The 12,717-nt window shown below is 37.0% G+C and overlaps 1 protein-coding gene across 1 annotated transcript in view; it reads right to left on the reverse strand.

Moving 5' to 3' along the window:
• Positions 1–12,717, reverse strand: part of LOC137002563 (uncharacterized) — a 28,557-nt gene that overhangs the window by 15,126 nt on the left and 714 nt on the right. The window contains exon 2 of the mRNA XM_067362308.1: positions 1,838–1,983. Within this exon, the coding sequence (XP_067218409.1) occupies positions 1,838–1,963 (126 nt within the window). The 5' untranslated portion in view covers positions 1,964–1,983. The remainder of the gene's footprint in view (positions 1–1,837; positions 1,984–12,717) is intronic.

Raw genomic sequence — 12,717 nt, forward strand, 5'->3', positions numbered from 1 at the left:
GACAACCAGCTACAACAACCCAATTTTCCTCAAATGTGTTTTATAATAAATTGGTCTCTATGAGCAGGCGGCGGAGATACACGCCTGAAGGGACCGTCTGAAAAGTGCAAAACCGAAACCCTTTTGCTCATTTTATATTACGAAAAATACTCAATAACTTCACTGTAACACACTGTACTATCACCAAATTCAGTTCATACATCACTGCTCTCCTGCTGGTTTGGTACTACAACACTTAGTTTGGAAAGTAGCACTTAAAGGCCTTCTTTACACAAATGATGTTGGTACACAACTTACTTACAACAGCTTTTGCATGATAATTGCTTACTGAATTTGATGGCATTACAATTTATTTAATATTTTTACTAATAACAGTTAAGTTATTATTATATTATTTTATTTAATAATTAATAATTAAAATAATTAATAATTAATATTATAAATGTTATGCATTTTTTTTTTTAATCAAACTAAGTGTTGGGTTTTGCACTTTTCAGACGGTCCCTTCAGGCGTGTATCTCCGCCGCCTGCTCATAGAGACCAATTTATTATAAAACACATTTGTTGTAGCTTGTTGTCTAGGCTACTATGATTGGAAGTAGCTTCATTTGTGTTTTTAACAACGTTTAGCTCACGAGTTATTAATCCGGGAAGTGCGAATCTGTGAATATATTGCCAACTGAACTGCTTGACATAAGCACTGACTGCATTTCTTCATTTTTGAGTCCAACAAGTTCAAACTCTATGAGCCGCGCATTATTTGTGTGCATTATTAACGTATGTTACTAACTGAAACACTACTGCCAGCCAGCGGGACATTAAAGAAGAAGTGTTTGTCCGAGCTCACAGCAAGGAAACGATTATAACTTTGCGAGGGAACGCAAAACGTCTTTGCGAGGGAATGCAAAAGATTTGAAAAAAAATATATTTTTTTCCACCACCACATAAAATTTCCTTCCTTCCCATTTTTTTTCTACCACTATGTCCCTTTAGGGGCTCCGTACAGAAAGAAGGAGAATGGAAAGAGATGCTTCTCAGGAGGTTCAGTTCAGCATCTAGGAGGCTACAACTCTTTTAATGGTAAAGTTAAATGTTTATGACCCTGTCTGCGGTGTCAGTTATATGTGGTTTCATTCTGTTTTTTCATTATGGGGGGCTTTCTGTCATGTGCGGAAAGAAATATATAATTAGGCTTATTATAATGATGCACAGTTTCACACTCAGACATGCCACCCCATTAATCTAGGAAAAACACTGTTGGAAACATAATTTACATTATTTTTAAGAATAATTAAACAAATGTTTTTGAAAGTAATATTATTGTTCCTTTTGTGTGTAAGCCTATTTCTGATTTTTAAACTCTTGTCTACAGAATCCTCTCCTGCTCTTCGACCAGTGAATGGACTCTTGGCTTGGTCCCTGGCTTATATGCTCACGGATCTCCTTTCGGCATATATGGATTGCTTCTTGGTTTGACTCTTTCTGCACTGTCTATGGTCCTGGATTGCTCATTGTTCTCTCTCTCTCTCTCTCTCTCTCTCTCCGCACCTGCTCTCACCTTTGGACTGTTCGCTGTTCTGACTGACTCCTGATATAGCGAACTCTGCCTGGACTGACTCTCTCTCTCTCTGCCCTGCTGGAGTTGTTGGCCTGGCCCTCTGATCTTCTGTTTCATTAATAAAGTTTGATTTGCTGCTATTTATCCCCGCTTTTGGGTCTTTTCCTGACAAAGTTATAGGCCACAATGATATAGTGATTGACATTTCAGCACAGTACTTGCACACGCTTAGAGCGGTGCTGGGCCTGGTGTGTGTGTGTGTGTGTGTGTCACAGTCACCTCAGTATACCAGCTCTGCTCACAGTCAGGATCATTGAGTGTTTGATTCAGAATCACAGGCAGAATCACGAACACAAACCCCACAGCGCTCTCAATCTCTCCACACGACACACTGATGTTGTGCATCTTTCAACTCACTGAAGAACCTGTTTTAAAATAACAGAACAAATTACTACATTATATTTCTATTGCATTACAAGGGTTTTCACTGAATAAACATTTAAACGTTTCTGGAAAGGGTAATTTAACAGTGAACATGTTAAGAGAATCACCTTCTATGATCTATCACTATGATCTGACTCGCTAGTGTGGGAAGTTCAAACTAGACGGACATTTAAGGGAGACGGTACAGTCACACCACTTATTAAATGACATTTCACCACATGAATAGTTATGGGGATAAGAGATATTGATCTGACATTAAACCTTTTAAAAATCATACCTGAAATCGAACCTGTTTGTTTTCTTATAATCCAACAGTGTACACAAGTTTATTTTTTCTCGCCCTCTTGTGACTATCGTGTGCTCCTACACCCATATATTTAGCAAATACTGACAATTAAAAATTTTAGTACTGATCGATTATCGAACTGATTAAAATGTTAGAATAAAATAAAATTGCCTGTGATGTTTATACAGTATTTTAAATATATATATATATTTTTTTTAGAAGATCTTAAATGGAAACACTGACACTGTGAACGATTTTGCTTGAGTTAACTGCTTATTTAATTTGACTTTATTTTCTTCAGAATAAATGTAAGTTTCTGTAATGTTGTTTTAATGTCAGGTACATCACTGCTTGCTTTTAATTCACCAAAAAGTGCCCTAAATGTCTTTTGAAAGAGACCATGACTAGGACTATAATCTAGCATTCATGAATTAAAATAATTTAAGTATGCCATTTTCCACTGTATGCACAAAATGGAAATGAAGTATGTTAATTGGATTAACTAGCTTGCTGGTTAAGATCTAAATAAATTACAATATGCAGCCTTTATTTTGTTGCCTTTGTTGTCTGTTAGACTATTTTAGGCATTCCATTCTCATATTTCTCTGTGTTGTAATAAGTAAAAACCCTTCTTGATGTCTACCATGGCCCAAGAGTGTCTCAGTGGACTTTCTGTCATTAGCATCAATGATATCTAAAATCTCGCCTAGGGCATCAACAAAGCCTGGGCTCATGGCCAGAACACACCAAGCCGACGCAGACGAACTAGTGGCGGCGAAAGCAGACTGTGGGGTTGGCTCACGTCGGCAGCGTCTGTGTCCAAAGTTGTCCTGACACACCAAACCGACGCTAAACAGCCGACGGCCAAGCAGCACGTCAGTTCTGCGCCTGCGTGAGATGAAACGCCTTTCCGAACAGTAGCTGAACAGCCAATCAGAATGATCAGATGGCCCGACGGACCGACGAGCTCCAACGCCGATTCAACATGTCGAATCGGCCGAAAAAACCCCGACGAGGACCAGCTTCAGCCGACGGTGCGGGACAGTACACACAGAGAAAACTTAGTCGGCCGACGAAGAAAAACTGGCCGACGGCCGACCATCGGCTTGGTGTGCCCTTGCGGGACATTCTAAAACGCTTAACGTGAAAAAGGCTTAACGTGGCTTAATGTACTAAGACAGTGATTTTAGTTAAACTATAATAAAGTAATATGCAGCGCGCGCCGGCGCATTTGCGCGAACAATTCTTGAGTTCACGCTTCGAGCACAGTAGGCTATAGCCTAACGGCTGATTGGAGTTTTACTGATATAGCCTGACAACATCTCATCTGACCGCAGTTCACTGTTGTTCAACTGAAGCTACCTTTTCCGCGCTCGTTTGACTTGCGGCTGGCGCTGAGGCGAAGGTGGAATGTGCGTCTGAAAAGTGTCCCGTTTGTATGGGGGCGGATTCGTGCCATTGATTACCAACCAAAGGAAACAGTCGTGTACTTTTTACGTGTGATAAGGAGCACGTCGCAACACAGACGCATGAGACCAACGCCGGAGAAGGGGCACGTCGCCACCACAATAAATTAATATCTTACCCTCATGTTTTTCCTATGTTTTCGTATTTTCTTTATCAATAACTTTTTTCTTTTACTTTCCTGTTCTGATGACACTGGATATACAAATGGTGTATTGCATGCACAGTTCTCTGTAGCCTACTGTTAAAAAACCTGATAATTAAAAAATAATCATTAACTTTCTCTTTGAGATTAATGACTGTACCAAATTATACACCACCAAACTCGCAATTTTATGTTATGTTCACGATTATTAAGCCTACCAACTTCAAATTCAAGCACGTAAAATTTATAATTATAATCTATGCAACATAATATTCTGGGATGTCATTCTGAGCTTTTACTTTTGATAGCCTAGTGGTAAGATTTTTAATTAATAGCCTACAGCTGACTATACAATGTGTGAATAGATCAGCTCACAATATCTGACTATATGCGATATTGTTTTCAGAAGATTAAGTCATTTTAATAGCCTATTATTTTCAAGAAATCAAATAGGCCTATAGCAAAATATAGGAAAATATTCTAATCACAAATTTCATAACAATGCGGGTTAATTTTTAAATGTTTTAACTAGGGCTGTCAGTAATGATTGTTTTTTTAATCATCTGCTAAATAATTTATTTATTTATAGTTTTACATAATTTATAATTTATTTTTACATATTTAGGCTATATATGTTTTGTAATTATTACTATTGCAAAGGGGGACTGATAAATGAAAGTGGGCAAAAGAGGCACATTATTATCACTTTTCCAACATTATTCTTAAAAGTAATGTCAATTTTGTTTTCAGCAATAGCTTTAGGTTTATTGGCCTCGATGAGCATGAGACTCCCGGCCTGAGATTGTGTCCCAGACGGAATTATAATTCGTGAATCTTTGTAAATATTCGTGGCTTATACAGCGGGAAAATTTACTGTTATGTAGTTCGGTTTTGCAGGGTCATTATAGTTAATTAATAACAAAAACTATTAAAACATTTATGCTAATCGAAATAAACCTAAAATATAAGAAAATATAAATATTAGTTGAAAAACTTAAACTGAACGAAAATTATTGTTGCCTTGTCAATATCGTTTCTGTTTATTTCCCCCTGACTTTCAATTGACGCGATCATCTTTTCATTAACCGACAATTAAATTAATTAAACGAAATTAGAATTGATAAGTGTCTGTGAATAAAAAGTCCCAGGGGTTTAGTTTTAGCCTACTTGAACAAATAGCAAAATAAACAACAGAACATGAGGATGCATTAATCACGCATCTGCAGCGCTTCTGTGAACGGAAAAAAAGATTAAATTAGGCTATATAAAAGGAATAAATAGCCAATGTCTATGTGCATAACTTAACATAGCCTATTAAAAAAATGAAAGGGGGAAGAATGCGACAATAGACTAGACTATATGAGTTTCGGTTCATTTGAGAAGTTCACAGAAAGGAAACCGAGACGGCAGGAAATTCTTTGTTTATTTTACAAGCAAAGTTTTCTTTTTAATTTTTGAGTGTACAAAACTAATACGCCTATTAAAACCTTCACAGATTTGAATGGTGTTGCATGTGTGTCTCTCTCAAGTTATTACACCATAAATGTCTGATTATTTTAAGATGTTTCCGCTTTTATAATAAAATTCAAGTGAACGCGTCGGCGCCTCATCACGCGGACACAAAACATATCAGTTTTTGTAACTTGACATCGCAGTTGTTAACTGTCAAAATAACATACATTCAACCAAACATATAAAAGGTTATACTGCTAATTTTAAGTAGTCTGTGTAAAAGCGTTTAAATAATAAATATAGTTTAGCCTCCAATTCGACATTTGGATTTGTGCCAAATTAGAGAGGTAGGTTATAACGCAGGTTTCTGTTTCAGTTTAGCTTTAAATGAATTCGTTTTGGCTTAACGTTTATATAATATTTTTTCATAACTAAAATAGTTATGTAGTGGTTAACAAAATAATGCAAGAACGCAAATGGTTCTGCCACAAACTCAACTGTTGAACTGAACATGGGTTAAAGGGATATAGATGTTTATGTTGTCCCAAACACGTATTTCTTTTTCTTTCTTCTCTGGAAAATAAAAATTAAAAGTAGACTTATGGAACACTTTCCCTCAAAAATATTATAATAGTAACAGTTATATTTAGAACCGCATCGCCCTCATGAATAACCCCTTAATATGCATTACTTTATTCCTGCTTTTTTGTTTTTCAAAGCTGTAACTGTCATAGCCACCTCAATAATGGTTTTCTGGAGCTCAACCATCAAACTACACAGTTTTATAATTTAAAGATAATAATATACTGATCGTATTGAAGAAAAAAAAAAAAAAAACTATTATTAAACACATTATATACAACACCAGGGTCCTTTATAGCACTTTCAAAGGATAAAAAATTAGAAGTTTATTTCTTTATGGATCCTTGGATCTATTTAAACGGGTTCTGCTATTGCTACAAGCTGAAGAACCATAATTTGGTACCGTTTAAAACCATTTTTCTTTAGAGTGAAGGGAGGAATGCATTTTCTCCAAGTGATGTTAACACATCTCATCATTTATATGATTTAAAATTAATCATATTAAAATATATATTTTTCCACCATCAAAAAGGCTATTACTGTTTCACATTTCACAAACATGTAAATGAAATATACTGTCAATACACAAGTTACACAAATTATTTAGATAAATAAATGCATTTATTTCTATTCAAAGGGATAGAAAACAAATTAATAATATAAGTCTAAAATGATACCTTATCTTATAGCTCCATCTAGTGGACAAGGTTAATATCCAAGCCTTCAGGTTGCAGATGAAATTACTGATGATTTAGAGCAGTGGTTATAATACCAAAAATAAAATTATAATAGTTCAGGGTGAGAACAGCAAATTCTAAACCAGGAGTTCTCAACTGAATAAGGTTGGAGCTAAACTCTGCAGTAAAGTGGACCTTAAAGAGCTGACAACCCCTGGTTTAGAATTTGCTGTTCTCCTGAGCATCAGAAATTCATACATCTATTATAACTGCTCCTCTTTTTGGTCAGAAGTTACCATGTTAGTATTCCTTCGTTGTAACAAATGTAATAATATTAATAATAATATAATAAGAAGAATCCTTTCTACCATCATCTTTTTACTGTTTATACTTTTTGTAACTTCTTATTTTCCCAAATAGACAAACTATATCCATGAAACCAAGAATGTTTTCTAGGATAACTTGTTCTCCACCTCATGTTGAAGAAAATGTTAAATGACAAAGAAAATTCAGGCAAGATCACGAAAGAACAAAAAAAGATATAGAAAAATTGAGCATAAGCTTTTAGGGCTATGTCATCCAATTTAAAATAATGCCTTTAAATTTTCAAAACATGTTTAATTTGTTCACTTCAACACTAACGTAACAGCCAATACACACAAAGACACACACACACTCATAATACATGAAATAAATTTAGAATTCTTATGCAGCCGTTACCACTAGTTAGTTAACTAATTATTGTAAAAACAATAGTCTATAACAAATGGCCTACATCTACTAATGGAAATTTTTAAATGCGTTTAAAGGCGTCATATGATGCGACGTATGATGATCAGGCGTCATATGATGCGACGTATGATGATCAGGCGTCATATAATGCGACGTATGATGATCAGGCGTCATATGATGCGACGTACATATTTCAGACGTACCAATCACACGTCATTTTTTATATAAATTTCTCACTTACGCCGCCGTCACGTCGCCGCCTACGATTAGATCTACAGTGACGTCGCCGTGACGTCGCCGCGGGTCTATCGTCTGCCCTCCCTATCAATACCATTCAAAATTTGACACGGTCTGACGGCGACGTAAGGGTAGACTGCGCCTTATCCTTCGCCTGCTTAGCCTTAGAACTGGCACGGACCGCCCCTCATACCTACATACTGCCTGACGCGCCTCGTAACAATCACGCTCTCACATGCGTCACTGCAGAACACCCATGAGAACATCAGCTTTGACACCTTAAACAGTTAAACTAAAAAAACATTGTGAAACTGAAACCACTGCAGGATGATGTGGCGAGCCCATACTGAGAAAAGGATTTCCTCTTAAAACAAGATGCTGTGTTCAGTCTTAGTGGGGCAAGGGTTTGGTAGTGACCCACTGTGAAGAGGTTTGTATTTGCAGACCTGTTCAAAAACAGAAAAGTCGAAAATTTGTTGTCTAAAATAAATATTTGTAACAAAATGATTCATGTTTTCATGGTGCATGATAGCTGATTAATTGGGAAGTATGAAATCAGTACATCAACACGCGACTTGCGCGAATAAATCGCGCTATTCGCGCGTAGTTGGACGCTTGAACATTTTGAGTTTACTCGCTTCATTCGCGCGTGACATTCGCTTCATTCGCGCGTGAAAATCCCTTCACAACAGACGCGAATTCGCGTCATGAGAGGGGCTCTCCCGCTCCTTTATGTGTCCCAGACTCTCCCACTGCTTTCTGCACACTTCCTCTGAATAAACACAACTTGTCAGTGGGGAAATAATTGTAAATTACAGCGAATAAGCTCAATTGGTCGTTTTTAGTTGGCTTGTAGTCTTAACATGTGTATATATAGGCTATATATATAGCTCAAATTGAGTAAAGACCGTTTTTTACAACTTATCAGATTGTCCGACCTCCTCACTCTTTCAAACACGATCCTTTTTATTTCTGTTTCTATAAATGTATGAAGATGTATAGCGACGATGATTTTGTCCTCCATTGTTGTTTCGAAATTCTGCCTCAGCTCGCTACGTTACGTCACTACTAGAGCAAGCTCCTGATTGGTTAACGCGGCGCGGAAATTCGCCAAAGTTCAGATTTTTCAACTTGCGCGAATCGCTCAATTCGCGCGAATCGCGTCATTCGCGCCGCTTCATTCGCGCGAATCGCGCCGCAGGATGTCAATTCGCGTCTTTGCATTGATTTAACATGTAAATCACTCGCGCTTACCGCTTCATTCGCGTCCGGTGTGAACGCACCATTACAATCAATAAAATCATGTGAATAAATATGAATGGAATTCCTTTAATTAACACTCTTCATCACTTCCCAATATTTCAAGGCCATGAAATGAGTTGAATTGTGATTTTAGCTGAATTGGGCTCAGACAGCACTGACCACTGAAACTGCCTATTGCTCAACAGAAAGTACAGAAAAAAACACTAGTTTTGCATCATGTGATGGGCTTACCCTGCTAGACTTCAGTCTTGATGAGGAACTATCAGAAATGCTTGCACAGATGGTGTAATAGTGAGTCATGGAACAGGTCATTGCTTACATTACCATTACATTACTAAAAAGAAGCGTTTTTCATCATTACAATTATTGTAGTATTGCATTAGCAACATAAGAAGCAGCTTTCAACAGGCCCACCTCACAGCAATGGTTTAAACCGGCTTTAACATGAAGATATAAAGATAAAGGAGCATTTATAACCATTAAACAGATGACTAGAACTAATAACAAAGCAATATCTGAAAATCTTAATGCAAACTTCAAAGAGGAATTCATTACTCAATTTGAGCTGTATAGCTGTATGTTAAAAAACAACAACTTTATACTAAAAGATTGCTTATGATATTTCATATAATTGGGTTATATCAAATATGATATTTTATATTCATGCCATTGTTTACTTTTCGATTTACAAAATGTAGTTATGTCTATGAATCAGCAAGCTCCAAAATGATTGTGGGTGGATGTGCAACATTTACATCTTAAAGGATTAGTTCACTTTCAAATTAAATTTTCCTGATAATTTACTCACCCCCATGTCATCCAAGATGTTCATGTCTTTATTTCTTCAGTCGAAAAGAACTGAAAAGTTCCAGGATTTTTCTCCATATAGTGGACTTCAATGGCCTCCAGTCAGTTTAAGGGCAAAATTACAGTTTCAGTGCAGCTTCAAAGAGCTTTAAATGATCCCAGACGAGGAATAAGAGTCTTATCTAGAGAAACGATCGCTCATTTTCTACAAAAATAACAATGTATATGCTTTATAAACACAAAATATCACCTTGAACATACTTCCGGTTTGAGCATTCTTCAAAAAGTTTACACTGTAGGTCCTACGCCTTCCCTATTCCACTTACAGAACGGACGCGGTGCCAGTTTAGTTTTTTTCCATAAGTAGAATAGGGAAGGCATAGGACATACAGTGTAAGCGTTTTGAAGAATGCGGAAACCGGAAGTACGTTCAAGGTGATATTTAGTGTTATAAAACATATACAGTTGTATTTTTTTAGAAAATGACCGATAAGATAAGACCTAGATGAGACTCTTATTCCTCTTCTGGTATCGTTTAAAGCTCTTTGAAGCTGCACTGAAACTGTAATTTTGACCTTCAACCGTTTGGAGTCCATTAAAGTCCACTATATGGAGAAAAATCCTGGAATGTTTCCATCAAAAACCTTAATTTCTTTTCGAATGAAGAAAAAAAGACATGAATATCTTGGATGACATGGGGGTGAGTAAATTATCAGGAAATTTTATTTGAAAGTGAACTAATCCTTTAATGGCCAGCCTGTGGTCAGCTGTAAAAGATGCAGAAGCAGAACAAAGTATTTTGGTGATTTTGGCTTAATTTGTGACACTTGAGGAAGCAGCTTGACCTAATATAACATTTATATATCATAAATATAGCATATAGAAAATTAGTGCCCAGTTTACAAGTCAAATACTTGCTTAGTCAGCTTGATATTGATTGAAAACATACAATATTGCAGCAAATATTGACATTGTCCCTCTCAGACAGATTAATGGATTTATAAATTGTGTACATCATATTTAAGGAGTGCTGGAGTGTGTTATTCTTACATGTACATCCAGCAGTTTGGAGGGTTTCCCTCAGTTGAAATCACGTTCCTGAGAAGACGTCCTCTTTGGTTAAAATCACGCAATATAACTGAAAGGGCACTTTACTATAATGATTAAATGGGCAGGGGCTCACTCATCTCAGTTCATCGCCATCTCACAAAGCTCCATAATAATCCATAAAGCTGACTGCACATTAATGAACATTACAGTTTTTCTCAGTCGCTTTGGTGCATTTCTCACATCACTATTTACATTTGCACAACAGTTAATGCAGTTTTCAAAACAATTAGTACAAACTGCAAAACCTAGTTGATAACCTGCATTCATGTCAATGAAAGTGTCAGTGTCATCAAGATGAAAAGTCCTGACACCATTGTTTATGAACAAGATAGTCAAATGGCTTTGTCATGTTTTCATTATGACAGTTTACTCTGTCAATGTTTTCCAATGCAAAAAAGTCAGATCTTGGTGACACTACCTGAAAATGCTCAAGACAGTACTATATACTATTTGCACAGCCATTTGAAAAATACAGTAAAGTTACACATTACTGTATTTAGTGAGCTAACTGAGTACAAGACACTACTGTACACTACAATACACTAAATGTGTGATGCAGTAAAGCTGTATGTCTAAATGTAAAACGTACAGTGACAAGTTCTTGTCCCACTGCAAGCTTCATGTATGACACGATGACAGTAGTGCAGTGCAGATTGTTTAGTGCTGAATTACTGTCCATTTATACACACCTGTTCTCCCGACGAAATGTTTGAATAATTGAATTTACAGTGGTTCTTCCAACTTTTGGCTGCACCCTTCGACCATCCTCAGCCATTGTGAGGCCGTGATTGACAACATGATCCACAATTGTAGCCCTGATTTCATCAGGGATCTATCTGTGTACTTGCCTCTTCTTCCTCTTCCCCTGTTTTGTCCCCTTCCCCTTCCTCCCCGCACCCTTACCCCTCTTCCACGAGGCTGACCTTCCATTTCTGGTTCATATATGCTTGTAAAGTGGGGGTTTATGGGATTCAGCTCTGACAGTGATTGTAGAGAAGTGGCTTATCATTGGTTGCAACTAATGCTTCACACTCCCCTTCTCATCAGTGAAAGCTGAAAAATGTAAAAAAATGTGTAAAATTTGCTTGACAGATTTTGACAACTAGTTCAACATTTTTGTATGTAATGACTCAAGCAAGGAAATGAGGAGTATTAGTTTTATATGGAATGACTATTCAGCATTCACAAGTATAGTTAATTTTGACTGACATGACATAAGCAAATGATAATGTTATAAAACAGCAGAGAGTTGTATGAAAGCAATTGATGCATGTCCAAAAGCATTTGCAATTTGTTCAAAGGAATGAGAAACTGCTACTATGATGTGCACAAATGACTAAATGTTGTGGAGGTTGAACTAACTGTTGTGCAAATGTAAATAGTGATGTGAGAAATGCACCAAAGCGACTGAGAAAAACTGTAAAGCTTGGCCTTTTGTACACTAGTTGCAATTTGTTGTTTGCACTTAACACCATTTTGCATTTTGTACCAATTAGAACAAACATGTGACCCAGAATACTAAGATTTAAGATTTTGTGATGTTGGCCCTTGAAAACAAGTCATGCACACCGTGTTCCAGCGACAGGAAGGAGCTTTGATGCAGTAAATCCATAGGTACACTAAAGCAGATGCATACGGTTTTGTTTTGGAACCAAGGCTCAGTCATGTGGGGTAGCAGCGCCCGCAAAGCTACAATCCATGACATCAACACACTGCCTGACGCGCCTCGTAACAATCACGCTCTCACATGCGTCGCTGCAGAACGCCCACGAGAACATCAGCTTTGACACCTTAAACAGTTAAACTAAAAAAGTTATGAAACTGAAACTGCTACAGGATGATGTGGCGAGCCCATACTGAGAAAAGGATTTCCTCTTAAAACAAGACGCTGTGTTCAGTCTTAGTGGGGCAAGGGTTTGGTAGTGACCCACTGCAAATTTTTTATTTTTTATTTGCAGAC

This window comes from Chanodichthys erythropterus, chromosome 3 (genome assembly GCF_024489055.1).
Source record: "Chanodichthys erythropterus isolate Z2021 chromosome 3, ASM2448905v1, whole genome shotgun sequence".
NCBI lineage: Eukaryota > Metazoa > Chordata > Actinopteri > Cypriniformes > Xenocyprididae > Chanodichthys > Chanodichthys erythropterus.